This window comes from Neopelma chrysocephalum, unplaced genomic scaffold (assembly GCF_003984885.1).
Source record: "Neopelma chrysocephalum unplaced genomic scaffold, ASM398488v2 Primary Assembly neopelma1_97034, whole genome shotgun sequence".
Classification (NCBI taxonomy): domain Eukaryota; kingdom Metazoa; phylum Chordata; class Aves; order Passeriformes; family Pipridae; genus Neopelma; species Neopelma chrysocephalum.
In genome coordinates this window covers 3,185,433-3,204,375 of record NW_020925676.1, presented here as the reverse complement: position 1 = coordinate 3,204,375, position 18,943 = coordinate 3,185,433, and the positions used below count along the sequence as shown (strand labels likewise).

At 40.2% G+C, this 18,943-nt stretch overlaps 1 protein-coding gene across 5 annotated transcripts in view; it reads left to right on the top strand.

Moving 5' to 3' along the window:
• GRIN3A (glutamate ionotropic receptor NMDA type subunit 3A) overlaps window positions 1-18,943 on the top strand; it is a 68,826-nt gene that overhangs the window by 10,513 nt on the left and 39,370 nt on the right. For all 5 annotated transcript variants that reach the window (XR_003532190.1, XR_003532191.1, XM_027671100.1 and 2 more), the window contains one exon: window positions 17,168-17,772. Coding sequence is in view for 3 of the 5 variants with exons in the window: in XM_027671098.1 (XP_027526899.1) it covers window positions 17,168-17,772 (605 nt within the window). In the remaining 2 variants the exon portion in view is untranslated. The remainder of the gene's footprint in view (window positions 1-17,167; window positions 17,773-18,943) is intronic.

The window sequence follows — 18,943 nt, the reverse complement described above, 5'->3', positions numbered from 1 at the left end:
CAAATACCATGAAGCTGATTTTATCCGTACATTGGAAGGGCAACAAGGTGAAGGGGCTATGTGCCTCAGTTTCCTCTGTTTAAATTATACGGGATAGGTGATAAACTATAGAGCTCTGAGGGGACAAATACATACCCAATAACAGCCTTGAGGCAAACATAGATGAATATTTTAAGCAGAAAGCATTGCTCTTTTTCGTTTAAGCATTGAGACCTGAAAAGTTCAGGTGTCACTGCATCTTCCATCCTTGGAAGTGTTGAAGGCCAGGTCGGAAGGAGCTCTGAGCAACCTAGCGTGGTGGAAGGTGTCTCTACCTGTGGCAGGAAGGTTGGAATGAGATGGTCTTTGAGGTGCCTTCCAACCCAAACCATTCTATGATTTTATGATGCATAGAATTGTCTGCTGCAGAGCTAATGGCAGGGAAATGGCAAAACATGGCATCAGTGTTTGTTCCTTAGAGATTCAGGGAGAAAAAAACCCTATTAATCATCTCTTTAAAAGTTACTATCAAAATATACCAGTATAGAAATAGGCTGGATAGGCTGATATGGCTAACAATACTCCCATGGCCTCTGATTAGGAATCTTGCATCAACAGGCAACACAAGGAAGCCAAAATGATGATTATTCAGTCAGCCCTATGATCATCTTTTTATACATATGAATTATTTACTTAGTACAGGGTGATTACAAGCTTGCTAATTAAAACCTGTTTTTTAATTTCAGTTCTACCCTAAGATTTCTTCAGAGTATGTAACCTTCTAACTACTTTTCTTTCATGTTCATTATGTCATATTTTGTTTAACGTTATCTTTCATTGTATAAATGGAAAATCCCTCAGTGTGGAACACTTATGGGAAAGGATTCCTTCACACTGAGATTTTCTTTTAAGAAAGAGAGATGGGTGATTGGTCTGTTTTGAATATTGATGCCCAGAATCCCCAGGAATCCTCAAATTTTTTTCAGATACACTACCTACTTGCTCTTCCAATTTCAGTGTGGCATTCCCATTTCATCCTTTCCTTGATCTTGCCTATTGGTGTTTGTTCTGAAGTCTTGTCTTCCACTGTAGTATAACACAAATTCTGAACTTACAGAGTCTAAACTGCAGAAAAAGACTGCAAGGCACTATTGTGATACAAATGATCAGCAACATAAATTGCTCATCACTCACTGTTCATTACATTCTCTGAAGAGCACCAAAAATAAGACACTTATTTATAAATAGCTCAGCCTGCTAGATTCCAGTGAAACTCAGTTTTGTATCTTCCCACCATTTTGACAGTGCATATAAATATGTAACATGTAGTTATGTGGAAGTTGGCTGTGCCACAATGTCCTCCATGGCTGTTCACAACCCTTGCAGGTTTACAGGGGAAGAATAAGTGGCAAATTTAGACCTGCAGTGGGATGCAGCAAACCACATGATTAGCAGCAGAAAGATGCTTTGTTTGATAGAAAATGGGGGCTTGTTGCCCAGATCATACTGCCCTTGTATTCCTCCTCAGAAGTGTACTTTAGGAGGGAAATGAAGTGAGAATTCACAGTGAATAATACATCTGATAATCACAGACTTTTTTTTCCACCTGGAAACCACCTGAAACTTCTTGAACAAGCATGAACAACATAAGCATTACAAATGACAGCATCCCAGAGCCTTCCAAAACATCTCTGGAAGTGCTTCCTTTTACTTCACTGAATACAGACCAGCTCAAGATACAGTTTTGATTTTTTGGCTAAGCCACATGATTTTTTTGTTTTTTTCAGTCCAATCAACACAGGAATTGTAGATGGACGTGGAATCTGGAACTTGCAAATACTGCAAGTGTTTGGTTTTGCTGTTCATTTTCTATAAGCATTTGTCCTAGTGTAATTTGATTACTGGAATGTTCATGAAATGTTGAGGAGAACAAGAATGCGAAAGCAAATAATTTCAGTCATGTGAGTGTCTGCATGTTGCTTCTGATAAAATTGCCATCATTAAAAAAACCCAAACCCATATATTCAGACTTCATTTACATGTGGTATAGTTTTGCTTTGAATGAGGAGCTAGTCCAACAGGATTTGTGGCTTGTTGCTACAATACTAAAACTATTTTCATAAGCAAACTTAAACCTTCTATCAACTCTAACCTTTAATTTTACCTGAATTTGCCTTATTCTCACCAAATTTTCCCCTTCACTTAAAAATCTATAGAAAGCCTTTCACTAACTGTTATCAAGAATAATTCAGATAATTCATCTTTTTGTGGATCCATATTATGCCAGCACTATGAGAGCAAATGCATGTCTTTCGAGAGTTATACAAAATTATTACAATCTTATTGGAGAATAATAAACAACAAAATAATTTATTACTGTAATTTATTCTTCAGTAAGAAGGGGAGAATGACTCTGCAGTCTGACCATTGAACAAGGGACTTAAATGGGAAATTCAGTCGTATTTAGTACAGTTAAAACCATACGGGAAAAAACACTGGGCTGAGGATTGGAATAGTTACTGGTCTACAAGTCCTGGCATGGAGAAGTCCAGATGTATTTCTCTGCCTTGTCAGAAGTTTTGTGTGGAAGGTTAAAGGTTGCCAAGGGTTGTCAAAATTATCCATGACCCATTGTCTATCTGTAAATGATGATTGCCCGACGTGACGACGATGAGGTTGCCACTGAAACTATTGTGTGGTGCTGCAGCATCCATACTTTTTTTAAGAATCTTCACATTCTTTGCCTGGCCACCCATCCCTGGTTTTACAGTCCACATGTATGTCAGTTAGTATGCTCAAGTGTGTATAAAACCTTCAGTCATCTCAAGAGCACTCTCCAAATGTTGCTTACCTTCCAGAAAAGACAAGCAAACCTTTAACAGAAGATCTATGAGTTTCTGTGAGTCTTCCTCTGTTGCTTTTATTCTCAGTGCTGGATGATTCATTCACTCCAATTTACCAGGTACCACAGAGAGTACTCGTAGTGCATCAAAACAAATTATGCAACACAATTCAGAGCTTATGGTTTTTAAGCTTCTTTAGTTTTATCCCAGGTCACTGAATTGTGTAGAAGTATAATTCTACACATTACTACAATAACTGTAATATATTCTCCATCCTTGGAAGTCTCTAAGGCCAGGCTGGATGGGGCTTTGAGCAACCTGGTCTAGTAGAAGGAATCCCTGCCCATGGAAGGGCAGCTTAGAGTTCCTTCCAACCCAAATCATTCTAGGATTCTAGATTTCTATATCTTTTGGAGAACTGACCAAGACCTGCATTCAAGTGCTAGTATCATATAAACAAAACTGAAACATGGAAAGAAAAAAAACCCAACATTCCTATGTCTTCAGGGAATACACATTTTTTATGATTATTTTTATCAGAGGTTCTCTCTCCCTGAAGCAGTACCGTTTCCTGAAGAGACAGCAGTTTTGATCATATGTTCTTGCCAAACTCGCAGGAGTGGTGATCTGTCTTCCCTTCCTTCCAGGTTGTCTGGGGGAATTAGATACTCCTCTGCAGCACTTCCCCTTGTTCAGAGCATTAAAAAGAATCACGGTGCCGAAAAAGTTGATGTGGGTTCCTCGTCCCCAGCATTGGTTCACCAGACTCTGCAGAGTCATTGCAGATTATTTGCATGGAGATGGATTGATGCAAACATCCTGCTGAGATTAGTGAGACATGACGTGCCTGTACTTTGTTGAAAGTGCTTATCCATCCATGTTAAACTCCCAGGGTGCGCTTCATTTTCACTGGTTCTTACCCTCTCCTTTAGGAGGATACAATCACCCACTCAAGGAGCAGAAATAGTGCATGACTAACTATGTCACGGAACAGATGATTAACACTAAGTAGTTTGTGCAAGCTGTTTGCAAACAATCTACGTGCCGACAATTATGCTGAAGCAATTTTGTGAATACCTCACTCAGTGTATTTTGCATAACTCAGGACTGGCTCCTAGATCATTAAGTTCATAACTTCTGTCTTGTGTGTTAAATTCATGAATGTCATTACTTCTTTCTAGTCCCTAGAACTGGTAGTGCTAGACTTGACTGTGATATTAGTCTTGTAAACCTGGACAGGCAAAGGCTGACGGAGGGATGGTGGCTCCAGTGACTGAGGTGCTGTTCAAGAGGAGTTACCACTGCTGTGCTTTTAGGGTTTATAAGTGACTTATAAGTTAGCAAGTGCAGAGGAGAGCAGACTATGCAGACAGATCCATTAATACATCTGATACTTTCAGATTTGCAGCTACACAGATAAAGATACCATTTGCCCCAGCTGCATCCAGATGACCCACAGACCTGACCAGAGATTGGTCTGGCTGCCCCAGTACATCAAAAAGCTCATAGGGTTCACTACTGGGAACTGAGGGCCTTTTTGTCATCTGCAATAGTTCATTAGCCATCTTCAGGGTCAAAGAGTTGACTTACAGAGAGCATTGCATCCATAGACATCATCCTGTGGATGAGGGTGAGGAGAGCTGAGCTGTGAGGAAGAAAGCATCTTATATGTCCATAGGAAGCTCAAACACAGACAAGAGTTTATTGATTCATTTGGTTCAGAGCATTTGGGAGCCTTTTGACTCACAGAAATGTGCAGACCTAGCAGATCCCAAAGCTCAAAGCTCTTAAAAAATAAATTAAATACCCAATATACTTGGGTTATTGGTGCTCTGCAATGAGTCTATTGGTGTTTCAGCTGTCACAGAGTTTGGTAAACCCTACTGTCCTAGTTAGAACATCTGGGACCAGTTCATCACTGTGTAGGTGTAACACAAACTGTGTATTCTACACCCTCCATGTTATTGCCCAGGAACTGTTAACAATAGACCACTTGCAGCAGCTGCCCAGAGCACTCCTGGCCCCACAGGCTATAAGCTGGCTGTTAAGAGGCCTGTGAGATAGGAGGATGCTTCTGTCCTCATATGCACAACTCACAATCACCCATTGTGGAACTCCCCGCCCTGAGGGAGGTACTGGGCATTCCTGCCTGAACCTGAGGTATATAATCTTGGGGTCTTGGGACTTCTGGTATCATTCGTGGGATCTAGAGGAGGACCAGAACCTCAACCGGACTACGACCACCACTGTCAACCAGACTGAGACCACCACTCTCGACCGAACTGCGACCATCACTTGCACCAACAGGTTTTTTTTTCCTCGCCTTTTACTTTTGGACTCAGGGGACCACCTGGGGCTCAGCGCGGGGGCCAACAAACACCATTCTGTTCATACCCCAGGGTGCCAGATTATACATCTGGGTTTTTGTGGGCTAAAACCAATTGTTTGTCTGTATGATTGTACTTATTGTATTGTTTTTATTAAATTGTAATTCTGACTTATGATCTCTTTTGAGTTGGGTTCATTTCTCCTGCTGGTTTACCTTTAAACCAGCACACCTACATAATTCTAAAGAGGGGATATTTTATAAGGGGGGATTATAAGATATTACTTTATAATAGGAGGTTATGGAGGCAGTGGAAATTCAAAGGAATTACAACAGAGAAGGTAGAGCCAGTATTGAAAATTAGATTTGTAAAGGCTTTTCCCATCATTTCCATGCTGAAAAGCATTCTTCCCATCAGTAACACCCAGCCTATTAAATTGCTGTTGTTACTTTCATTACTTTCTCATAAATTAAGCCAACTCCTGTTAACCTGCCCCAATAGTTTTTTTCCTCTTTCCTTCTCAAACAACATAAGGTATCAGTACACATAAATTTTTGCATAAATAGATGAAGAATTTTATTTGCAAAGAAGTGAATTTGGTATATAATTCCATCTCAACAGTTTGTCCACCTACTTCCCACTTCCTTTTTAGTTTAAGGTTAAAATGTATATTGAACTTCCATACCACCAAAGCTACTGCCTATTAAGAGCAGTATGCTGAGCTATTTATGGATGGACACATTGCTTAAAGCGTGCTCCACTGAGTCCAAACTTGGTAAAAAGAGGGATTAATATGCATGATTCATATTTTTTAGTGATTTACAAATTCTGTGCAGTCTCTTCATTGTTGCCCTCAATGACCATAATAAGTGCAGAGTTAAACAAACTTGACAGCAGTAATTGGTGCAAGCATTTATGTGTAGTAGAGAGATGAAGATTCTGTGTATTTTCTGTCAGGCATTTAGGTGAGCACAGAAGACTGAGTCACAAGTAGGAGCTGTAAGTGCTCACTTCATGTCTTGCACATTTTAAATCAAACAATGAGATCGATTCTTGACACATTCTCCCAAACGTGCCCACAATACTGGCTGTAAACCATTTTGTGCTCTGTGAGGTGCCTCCTACAGCAAGGTCTTGTTTTGTGAATGTACCCAGGACTCTTTTGAAGTGCAGTGGATTGTTAGACAGTTGCTTATCCGCTCAAAACTAATGAGGAAATCACAGTATCTGCTCTCATCCTGTATCCACATGCTCACAGAGATGGGGTCTTGAAGAGATGTCAGTGGGATATTGTAAGGACGCACTAGTGCCCTGTGAATAGTGTAATAGTGCAAAGGCCCAAATTATTTAACAATAACACACAAAATAAATGGCTGTTACTTTCCATGTTCTTTTATCTACTGAGTGTCTATCAGCTATGTCTAGCACAGCAAGGAGCAGGAGATTTGAGCCTTAGATTCTGCTTCTGGCAAAGCCATGGTGTGTTCTCCAAGATGTGTGACCTAAACCCGTTTGTTTTTTTTTCCTCTTTCCCCTCTGATCCCTGCCTCTGTAAAAGGCTGTGAAGTATTTATCTTGCTGTAAGCCTTAAGATGGGTGAGAAGCCTGTCCCTGCCGTGGTGTCGACCTTTACCTCCTGGGGCACTGCGGAGGGGTTTATCCTTGTTTTACAGAGCAGGTTTTGTTCGAAAAAGGAGCATAGGATGAGGCAGGGATTTCAAACTGGATTGCTCAGTTTCTATATTCAACAGCCAGCCAATGCCCCTTCCTCCTCCTCCTCCTCCTTCTCCTCCTTCTTGTTGCTTGTGTGCCTTGGTAACGGGCTCTGCACAGTCACACATTTTTTTGGGTCGTTGCTAAATGCTTTATTGGGAACTCAAATGCTTCTGCCTTTGGGGGCGGGGGGTGGGCGCCTCCTGATTACAGGATCGTGCCTGATTTTGTGTTTTTGCACTCAGAAAAGCAACTTACAAACACAGCCACAGAACCTCTCCATGGTATGCTAGTCTTTCAGATTTTTGTTTGTTTGTTAATTACAGTGTATTAATTCAGTATTGGGAAGGAAAGGTGGGGAACAGTGATTAAAACATTTGCAGTGAATAGAAGCCACAAGTCTTTGCTGCATTTTCAAAAGTCAGACTCTTGTCTTCTGTTAGAAGGCAGAAAATCTGCAGCCAAGGACCTAACTAATATAACAGCTATTTTTTTGTTTTACCTCCTTCTGAGGAAAGTAGCACCACTGTCTGATTAGTGAAAGAGAGGTGAGGATGCCTGTTCAAGAGAGACCAGATGCTAGGGCAGCACTGTAGGCTTCAGCTGGGAAGCAAGAGGCATTTCACATCCACTCAGGACACCATATCCCATTGTCCCATTCCCTCTGTCAGCTCACTGCCCCATTACATGCAGAGTGTATTTGTTTTTCAAAGGAATGTTTGATTTTTTTATTTTCCTTCTGATCCCTTGCCCTGGGAGCCAATTTTAACTCTTCTTTCTAATTTTCCATCTTTCTAATTACATCCTTGATGTATTGAATAAGAAGCCTTAAGTGGAGCCGTTTGAATTCTGTTCCTGATTGTAAGCCAAGCCACGTACACACAAGAATTCACCTCAGAGCCATGTTTTTAATGCTTAGCCTCAGAAAGATGAGCTACTAACTTAATCTACCCTGGCCTCATTTAATAGAGTTAAGAGATCAGGCTTTGCAAGCTTAATTCTCAGCTTTCTTTCATACAAAAAATCAATATAGAACAAAATGCACTTGTAGCTAAAATTAATCCTGTGAAACACGCCTGGAGCAAGGCCCAGCAGCAGAGGATGCGATGATGAGCTGATGCTGGCTTTCTGAGGAATGGGACATAGGTCAGCATTAATTTCCCCTGCTGTATATTGCCATATACTTTTCAGCCATATCATTTCAGTGATGCTCCATACACCATTATGTCCAGCACAGCCTTTGAGTATTCCTCTGTCAGGCAGGGACCATTAGAGACAAAAACGTAACTTTTTCTCAGGGGGCGGGTGTTGAGGGTATGAGGAATGCAAATGCTCAGGAAGGGTTAAAAACACTTTCCAGCCATGCTGGAATTGAACTGGTGAGTGAAAACAATGCTCCATCAGATTTTATTGCTGCAGATTTTAGTGGTGAATGAAATCTAATAGGATTAAATCCTGTGTCATACACCAGGTATGCCTCAGAAAGAGCAATATCTGCTTTTGTAAAATGGGATCAAACTCCTTTTATCAACATAACATGGATTAGTCTTCTCCATACCCCCTCCGCTTTTATTCTACATTTCCTTCCAGAATTAATTTTTTCTTGTTTGGCCACTGTTTTGCTCATGCCTATAAAGTTAAGTCATACAGAAAGTGTACTCACAGCCTGTCATGCCTCTGGAAAAGTACTATTTTCCAGCAATATGCTGCAGCATGTCCATCTTGCTGATGGAAAGGTGGAAGTTGCTGTAACAAGGTGAAGATGGGAATGCTGTTTTGTCCTGGTTAGAACGGCTGGGACCAATTCATCACTGGATGGGTGTAACCCAAAACTGTGTATTCTATAGCCTTCCATGCCATTTCCCAGAAACTGTTGTCAGTAGAGGCCTGTGTTCCTGTCCTCATACCCTTTTATGGAATTCCCTGCTCTGATACCCTTTTATGGAGTTCCCCCCTCTGAGGGAGGGACTGAGCATTCTCATGCCCTTTTATGGAATTCCCCACTCTGAGGGAGGGACTGAGAACTCCCACCTGAACTGGAGAATATATAAACTGGGAGTTTCGGAACATTTCCACCACTCATGGGATCCAGAGGAAGACTGCAGACCACCGCTCTCAACCAGACTGAGACCACCACCCTCAACTGGACTGCAATCACCACTTTTGACCAGACTGCAACAGCTCTCCCACCAGCAGGTTTTTCCCCTCTCCCTTTACTTTGGACTCGGGAGGGGGCCAAGGAACACCACTTTTGTTCATACCCCAGGGTGCTGGGTTATACATTTGGGTTTTGAGGGTTAAAACCAATTGTCTGTCTGTATAATTGTACTTATTGTATTATTTTAATAAATTGTTATTCTGACTTATAATCTCTCTTTTGAGTTGAGTTCATTTCCCCTGCTGGTTAACTTCTAAACCAGCACATGTTTCAAGAGCCCTTTATCCTGAGGAGCCTGGCAGGGGTGATGGGCCAGGGAGCCTGGTGTGGTGCTTGGCAATGTGCATCATAATTACAGCCTTGGTTGCCAAATTCTCTGTCAACTTTTGTGCTGTGTTAACTGTAGTCCTCAAGAACAAGGCATTGGAGCAAATATTGCATGCAGTTTATGTGAGTTTTAGAAACCCTTTCTATACATAAAGCCAAGAATTCATTGTTAGGCTAATTTGAAGTCCCAGCAGTTTTACCAAAGTGGTATTACTGGTCCCAGTGATGCTAACTCATACAGGCAAATTATGCAAGTACTACAGCTCGTTCTCAGTGACAGAGTGTGTTTGTTTGTGTATGTGTGTGTGTGTATGTGTGGGTGTGTGTGGGTGTGTGTTTTCAGGGGCTGAGGGTTGGTAGCAGCAAGTGTTCCAAGGTTTCTAAAGGCAGGATCATTATGTTGATGGCGGGAGTTTCTCCCACTTCTGGTCACTTTTATGTGTTTGTTAATGTTGTCTGCATGCCTACTGTATTTACTTGTCCATTCCTCACTTGTTGGCAGTTCTACCTTATGGCCACATTTGTGGTGTGTGGTACATTTTACATGCTGGATACTTGTTCCTTGCCATGTGTAAATCCAGTTTTACTCAGCTCCCAAGGTTGTAGTCTCCTAGTAACCAGTAGCTGACTATTGGTGAGTTGTGATTTTTAGCCCTGGCACCCCTGGTGCCGTTCTGTGCTGGCAGTGTTAAGGTTTCTGCTCTTACCTTGTGAAAGCACTCATGGGGATCCTTGATACAACCCAGTTTTGGTTTTGTTTTCATCAGCCTTCGAACTACTATTTCTTGATAAGCCAACTTGCATTTTATTACTGGTCACACTTATATCCTTGATCTGAGGTTGTTAATAATTACTCTATTATTAACAACTCTCTTATTACTCTATTACTCTATGAGAGTTCCTTCATTAGCAGACACACACACACACACACACACAGAGAGAGTGCTCTGTTAGCTGCTTAAATAATCTTCAAGTTAAACCAGCACTCACTGGTGCGTTATCAGAATTTCTTTACAACAGTGTCTTCCTACATATGTAAGAGCAAGGAGAGAAATCTCAGCAAGCCGAGACTGCATGTACTGTCTGCACCAAGGTTCTGCTGCTGTTTTGGGTCTGCTGCTGTGAAAAGTTGCTTGAACCAAAACTGGGGGGAAAGAAGCCATTCCCCTATGCATTCCCCTGTGGGAAAACTCAGATTGCATGCTTGGGAGCTTATTTAAAACAGCTCTCTTTGTACTGATGGCCAGAATGTGCAAAGCACCAATGTTTGTGAGGTGCTTCTCAACAAAAAAGCACTCAGATGCCCCTAGAGAGGCTGCTGAAGATCTTTGATTTAGTTGAATGCTGTTTCTCCTTAGGGGAAGAGTTAAATTCTGCTAAACACTATTTTCCAACCATCCAGGCTTATAATGGCATTCAGAAGAAACCCCAGAAGATACACTTGGTGGAACAGCCATTGTATTTTGCATTCTTTGCAAGTGTGGGAAGACTTGTCATGAGGCAACTGCAGCAGAAACCCCAAATGAGAAATCTTGGTCATACACAGAAGCCTTGTTGAGACCAGTCCCAAGGAAAAGTGTTACTGGGAGGTGGCAGTAGAAAGAAGGCCTGGGGTAGGTATAGGATCTCCTTGCTCCTGCTGGCAAGTGTTCCCTCACTTCTGACAACCTGATTTCATGGCAGTATTAAGCTTCTAGAAAACAATACCATGCAGTAACAAACTGTCCATTCTGACTCACAACTGCACTCAGCATCTCCTGGTATCTTTTGCCCAAATGTTTGCAAGGGGTTTTCAGGCTCTGATTACAACCCCGTAGCACTTGGGAGTGTCACAGACATGGACCTGGCCACCACTTTCTCCTATTCAAATTGTTCCATGAAACAGAGGTCATTCTTGGAGTTTTCCATTGCCTTTTTAATGGTGGAAATGGTGGAAATGGAGGAAAACATGCCATGGAGAACTAGTGCAGCTCCCCCTGATCTATTTGTATTAGCAACCATCTGCCTTTTTTTAATTATAAAGGCAAATTTTAAGGAAGGGAAAACTATTCTTGTGCTTGTATCTGTATGAAATGTTCTTTATCAAACTTTAAATGTTGGGGTTTTTTTCCTCTGCTAGAGCAAAGAACACCTTGAAGTTTTTGAGGTAGTATTACTTAGGATAATTTATAAGTGGCTCTGAAGATAAATAATGGGTCTTACTTTCCAAGAATAGCTGAACATTCATGTGTTACATTGCCTCTTTGACCTTGTAGAAAGCTGTACATATTCAGATTAGTTTGGACTATTTCTATGTAGCATTAGAGATTCTAAGCAACCTCAAGTCATGTCTGTGTGGTCTAATGAGAAAAAAAATTTCAAGTCGAACTAAGTCAAGACTTAAATTAATCCAACTCTTGTGGCTTTGTGATTTTTAAAATGAACAGTCAGTCCATTTTTAGGATTTGCATATAAGAATTGCCTGGATGGATGCCAGGCTTCTTTTGCTGCAGGAGTCAGGGTAGCTCTGGCTAGTCTAAGATGGCTTTTCTCTATGAGAAGCTTTTAAACCATCTGAAAAAAATAGTCTTAGTGTGGGGTCCCTAATTGTTCCAAATTATAGTCTTGGCCGAACAAGGGTGATTGAGGAGACAAGTGCACAAGACAAGGAAAAGAGGCAGATATTAAAAAAAACAAGATAACATTTTTAGCACCTTTTTCATGGTATGAGAGGAAGAAGGAGTAGAGTGTGCATGTAGACTTTAAGGAACTGGGTTTTAAGCCTAAATTTTGTAATTTCAGTCGTGGAAAAGCAGGCATCCCAGGTTTTGAGTCTGTGGCATCCACTTGCTCACAGCTGACATTGAGCTCTGTTTGTAAAGCTGCAAGTCCCCACAGTGACATTGCAAGCCAGAATGGTTTTTTGCTCCAGTGGAACTCTGTCTGATATAATTATATAGCCTGTTTTCTCTTTTGTGTTTCTTACCACAAATACATTTATGAGCACTGCCTTTTCCCTCTTGAGTCAGAGGGGCATAATATTTTCTGTGTATTATTTACTTTTACAAAGTTAACAAAATAATATTCACATATATGCTTCTAACTCTCCTAATGAAGCTATTATAATGTCAAATAAAATGTCAATGTGACCATGCCTAATTAGCATTACAAATTTCGTTGAAGAGATAAATGGCCAGATCCTTCAGGGTGTAAGTCAGCCCAGCTCCAGGCGCTTGTGCTTACAATATTTACAAGGGCTAAAAGGATGGGTTTGCAGACTGCTGAAAATGGAGGCTTGGAAAATATTGCATTAATGAAATGCAAACCGTGTTTCAGTTGTTAAATGAACCTGCTCCCTCAGGTTCATCAGGCAATGGAAAAAACTGTAAAACTGATCTGGTTGGGGTACAAAACCAAATAGGTTGTTACAGCCTCTGCTGATGGACAGGAGTAGAAACACATCAGACCATGTAAAGCTTAATATTCCATGAATGACTTGGTCCGAAGCCCACTGGAAGTCAGTGGAAAGACTGTCAGTGTCTGATTCAAAGGCAATTAGTCAGAAATTAAGGATTCCAGGCCTGTTCCTTACCAAGTGAACCCTGAAGTGAGGTGATCATGGCTGGTTTATAAAACAGGAGCTAATGATGTCCAATAAATAATCAAGCTCTCATGCACATAGAAAATGTTTTTCCTGGTGACACAATGTAAATGCAAACACATTATTAAAACCAGATCACAATTAACATTATTCAAGTGAGGTTTAGTGGTTTCTGTAATTTGAACAAAAACTGGTGCAGGTCATGTCATCTTTATTGACAGCTTAAAGTCAACCTCAAACACAGCAACTGAATTTTCCACATGAGCTTTACTTGACAGTTTGACTGAAATAGTAAAACTTTACTAATTTCCAGAGTGAGGTAAAGAAGGAGTTTGCCCAAGAACTTTAATAAGGATAGATAGGCACAGTGCAATACATAGATACTCTCTCATAAATCTCTGTTCCATGATAAGTACAAAGTTATAATAATCTAAACTATCATTTAAGTTGTCAGAGGCCTTTGTTATGAAATTACACTGTATCAGGAATTATTAGTAACTATTGAATGTTTGAATAAATAATTTGTGGAAGTTCCTCATTAAAAAGCAGTAATTATTTATTTTAAAGAAAGACAAAACAAAAAATATGTAAAAGCATTAAGGCACTGTAATATCAAAGGCTATATACTGAAATGTGACTTCTGTGCATTTTTTTTCAACTGCAGTCTACAAAGGGCAAATAAACCTTTCAAAACATAATTAAGAAAGTATTAAATCGAAACATCCCCAAACAAGCGTTCCCTTCCCTGGGTCCCAGTACAATGGAAACATTGATTACTGTTCCTCCCCTGTGCCTACAGGGATGTTCTCATGGTGTGCTGAGAATTAACCAAAAGTTGAGCAAAAGTAACATCTAATGACTGAATTTTATGTATATTACTGTATCAGAAAAATCCCAAAGACAGAACTGCAGTCCCAATATACTTAGTAGAGAAAAGAGTCTGTGTTTTCTGCTTTTTTCAGGGCTTAATGTTCCCCTTTCAAGCACCTTAGCAGGGAATTCAGAGGCTAATAAATTACAATGATGATAAGTGGTTGTGTCAGCACATCTGTGGGCTTCTGAAAGTGATAGCTGAAGCACAGATGGTCTCACTCTGAGAAACACTTTTAATTGCAGGCTCAGTCCAAGCCAGGTTATCACAAACACACCTCTCTTATCCCAAATACTCACTCTCTTCAGTGAGGGGCAGTGTCTCAGTACAAGAACAGTCTGTTGGACCACACTGACACATCCAAGTGATTTGCACTTAAGACAGGGACCAGTGCTGGAGCTCCTGAGGATCAATCCTGTAGTTGTGGTTCTGTAGGGAAGTCCAGCTTTGCAACTGAGAACTCCCAAGTCAGATAGAAACTGGCTTCCCCTGCACTGCTGAGTAAAATTGAGCCCATTTTTCTGACCCTAAGGAACAGTTTCACTTATCTGGACAATGCGTACTTGGTGCTACATTAGCTCTGGACCCAGGATAATGCTCAGTGATCCTCAGAAGTGGATCTTCGTCAGTTCAAAATGTTTTAAGACAGGAAGAACTGTGCTGTAGAGGAGCAGAAGCAGCCTTGCCTATGTGAAACTGCACATATGCACTGGCTTTAGCATGAAGACTTAGAGGTCTCCAAAGATTTAAACCTACTGGGTGAGATGAAGAGGCAGTGCTCACTCAATCTTATCCATACTGGGATGCTCCTGGATACTCCTACTCCTCAAAATGTGCTGGGACCCAAACTGCCAGTGCAGGGTGTGAGCTTGTTGGCATGCACCAAAATCAGACCCAGGACAACCTAAGCAGTGAAAACGCTCAAGTTTGGATTTTGTTTCCTGTTACTGCAAACTTCTGTCAACTCATCAGCATGTGGTTGTTTTTCTGCATCCAGTAGATTTTTTTTTTGTTAATCCCTGAGCCTATAGCATGATATTTCTAATGATGTGCTTGGGAGCTGAGTGTTATGCTCATGAATATACTGAAGATGTTTGCTCCTCCTTTTATGGGTATGGTCAGGTTGTGTGCTATCATTTATATGTGTACAGTGCATGTTCTGTGTATACTGAATAACTCATTTCTTCTCAAACAATCAAATTAACTAAGGCTTGCAAAGTTTTGCTGATTGGAGGCAGATCATTACGTAAAAAATGTTCATAGTTCTGCTTGAACAGAGAGGGCACAAGGAAAATCCTTTTTACTCACATCTATTTGCAGTGAGAGACAAACTGGAGTTAATTTACCCCAGTATCTTATAACCATCTCATAAAGAAAAAAAAGTTTGCTGTGGTTCAGTTTGCAGAGACTAGTTCATTCAAACCAGCTTGCCAAACCCATATGTTATGCACAGTGCTGTTTTTTTCCCCCTGAACTAATAATGTATTTCATTAGTAGGCAATGTTTTGCAGCATACAACTCAGAGATTCTGCACAGGTTAGTTTCTTGTGTGTTCAGTAATTTGTCCTTAATCGAAGAGTCAGTCCTTTTGTGTCTTATTGGCAGTACGCTATATGCATGGATCGTGGACAGCAATCCATTTAATTAGCTTTTTCATGTGTCCGTGTTAAAAAGAGGACCACAGGTACTAAACTCAAGAGATAACAAAAAGAGCTGAGAATGTCTTCAATTAAAATATTCTCTTTATCAAGCTCTGAATTTAAACTGTCTGCCCTGTAAAACAGATGATGAGTTCATGTAACTACAAATTAATACAATGAAAGCTTGCTGCTTATAAATGGGTTTTGAGGGGTTTTTTGTCATTTCACCCCATTTCTGTATTGGAGAGCCCAGGGTTTTATTTAGTAAAACTAATGTAATTGACCAATTACCATATTATTCCAAATTCCGAATGACATTTCTGAAATCCATACCAATTGAAGCCTATGATGAACAGAAAAATACTATTAAAACCAAAATGACAGCATTTTATATCAGCTTTAAAAAGGCTTGTTCCCATGTATAATACATGCTAACTACTGGAGATGTAAGAGAAGGATGAACAGACCTTAAGTGTTTAGTAATATAATGGACAGAAAGATAAAATCCAGGTACCTGTGTAGGATAAGATATAATCTGAGGGGTCACAACAAAGATCTCACAAACCAAAAGATGTACTGGAACAGGCATCACATTTTTTGAACTATCTCGTGGCTGGAATCAAATGTCAGTGTAAAGTAATATAAGTTTTTTAGGAAAGCTACAGTGAAGACTGTCAAGTTCTCAACTAAAACCAAAAGCTGAAACAGTACATAATGTGCTAGGTGAAAGCCTCACAGAAAGATTTTGGGCAGGCAGAGAATTATTTCCTGGCAAAATTCCAGAAATTGCTTGGATCCTTTAACATTTTTCTTCATTACTAAAATGGTAGATAAAATTTAACTTTATTTTTGGGATCAGGGAAGGGAGAGGAATGAGATTAAGGAAAAATAATGAATTAAATCATAAGAAAGGAAGAAATATTCACCTTCAGAGAACAGACAAACTATCCTCACACCCTCCCTCCATTTCTGTAAAAGATAAAGTCAAGGGCAATGGTGTTGGGAAACATAATGGCTTAAGTTCTGTTATATCATTAATGACATGGAAAAAATGAGTATGGAATGCTTATTTATCAAGTATTTTCAAGGTCAAAACTCACAGTCTTCATATCTTAGCCTCTGGTACATTCAGTAACTTGTCCTTCACCTAAGAATCCATCGTGTCCTGTTTTGTTGGAAATACGTGATGTGCCTTGATCATAGACTGAGATCCATTTTGTTAGGTTACTCATATGTCTGTGTAAAAAAGCCCCCAACTACCCAAAAAAACCCACCCAAAAACATATAACAAAAAGAACTGAGGGGGTTTCTTTCTTTTTCTTATTGTTTACCAAAGAACTTTTCAGCATACACTTGTAAATGGTTTGGCACAAACTAGGCTGAACCTGAGCAGTAAGGAAGCACCTTCTCATACTCCTGCTAGGAGAGCAGGGAAATCTTTGCTTGAGAATGCTGAGAAATCCAAAAAGACAAACAGATAGAAAGAAATACAAATTCTTGGAAACAGGCTCGTTAGTGACTACTGAAGTTGAGTTAAACTCTAGCTGAGGAAGCCTATGAATCACAATCCATTTAAGCTCAGTGGGTACACATTTTCCTGTTTCTTACACAGTACTCTTGTTTGACAGGTGGTTACATTGAACTAAAGGAGTGAATAAAAATTAAGCAAGCCCATTAACTTTTGTCCAGTATATTTCTAATCAGTTGTCTTTCATATTTTTAACCATAGAATCCCCTTCACCTGCAGATGAGTTTAGAAAACTCACTGAGTTCTGATGCTGATGTCACTTTCTCAATCCTTGCGATGAACAACTGGTATAACTTTAGCCTGATGCTGTGCCAGGAGGAGTGGAACGTCACAGATTTCCTCTTCCTCACACAACAGAGCTCCAAGTTCCACCTGGGATCCATTATAAACATCACAGCAAACCTCACTTCAACCAGTGACCTTCTGAACTACTTGCAGCTTTATCTGGAGAGCATCAAGGACACGACATCCACCATGGTGATGTTTGGATGCGACATGGAGAAAACACGGAGGATTTTTGAAATAACCACACAGTTTGGCATGATGCCTCCAGAGCTTCACTGGATTATTGGGGATTCACAGAACGTGGAAGAGCTGAGGACAGAAGGTTTACCCCTCGGTCTCATCGCCCACGGCAAGACAACACAGTCAGTCTTCGAGCACTATGTGCAGGACGCGATGGAGCTGGTAGCCAGAGCTGTAGCAGCAGCCACCATGATCCAGCCTGAACTAGCTCTTATTCCAAGTACAATGAATTGCATGGACACAGATGAGAGGAATATCACTTCAGGACAGTATCTGTCAAAGTAAGTTTTTCCTTCTTTTTTTTTTTGTTTCAGTATTTCCTCCTGCTTCTTTACTTCTAGTCAGGTAGTAAAACTTAAACTGAGCCACAGAGGGAGAGTAAGCCAGTTGTAGAAGAAGACACTGTTCCACGGAAGTGGAGATCATGTGGTAAACATAGGCTAGGTTACAGACTATTCTCTGAAACTTGTATTTATTTTTGTGCACATAAGAGGGAAAACTCCAGGCTAGTGTCAAATCCTCTGACATTCTGAGGTTCCCAAAAGTACACAAAAGACAGAATATTTGCACTATGAAAGCAATCAGACAGTATAAAGTTGTGTAGCCCTTGTTGGTATGCTTCCATGGAAAAGAGATAAAAAAGATGAACCTTGATCACCCCAGCGGCTGCTGCTTCTGTCAAGAGCACTTAATACTACAAAACGCTCTCTTTGCTGCATGTCACTATATCAAAGCTATTTCCAAATCTGTTTGGGGGTTCATGTCTTGAAATATTCTGGTTTTTTGAGAGGAAAACATGAATGAGTCTTTCTGAAAACAAACAAAAAGGTCTTGGTCAACTGTTTGAATTCATCATGTAATTTACATCCAGTGAGTGTTGCATGTTTTCCCCCAAAACGTGGTTTTCAACCAATAGGTTTTGTTGAATGGAGTTAGGGTAAGAGTTCTTGAGGCTTTTTTTATGCAGCTTTTTTTTGAAAAACTGAACTTTTTCTCAGGCATGTCTGCACAATAATGCATTAACAGCACTGCTCAAAACACAACCATTTGAGACCTCAACAGTTCTTTCATCACCACTCATCCATAACTCAGGGGTCAAAAACTTCCTGCTTCCCAAGAGTGAAACAAGGCTTGGGAGTAAACACTGGACTGACTTGCAATATTCCAGGTGACTTGTGATATTAATTTTCTCTCATTATTCTGGATATTTTAACTAGATTATGCCTGAAAAGTAAAACTCAGAAAGAGGCTTCTTAAAGTAAGAAGGGGACAGCAGTTTTTTGAATAGCTTTTTGAGAGTTAAGGAAGGGATAAAGAAAAAGGAAAGCAAAATTGAAACACTTTATAAATGAAAAATAATCCATCATCATTGCTTTCTACAGAGAACTATTAGCTCTTTCATGAACAGTGACTGCTGTACCTTTTGGTATATTTTGGGAGACAATATGCAAT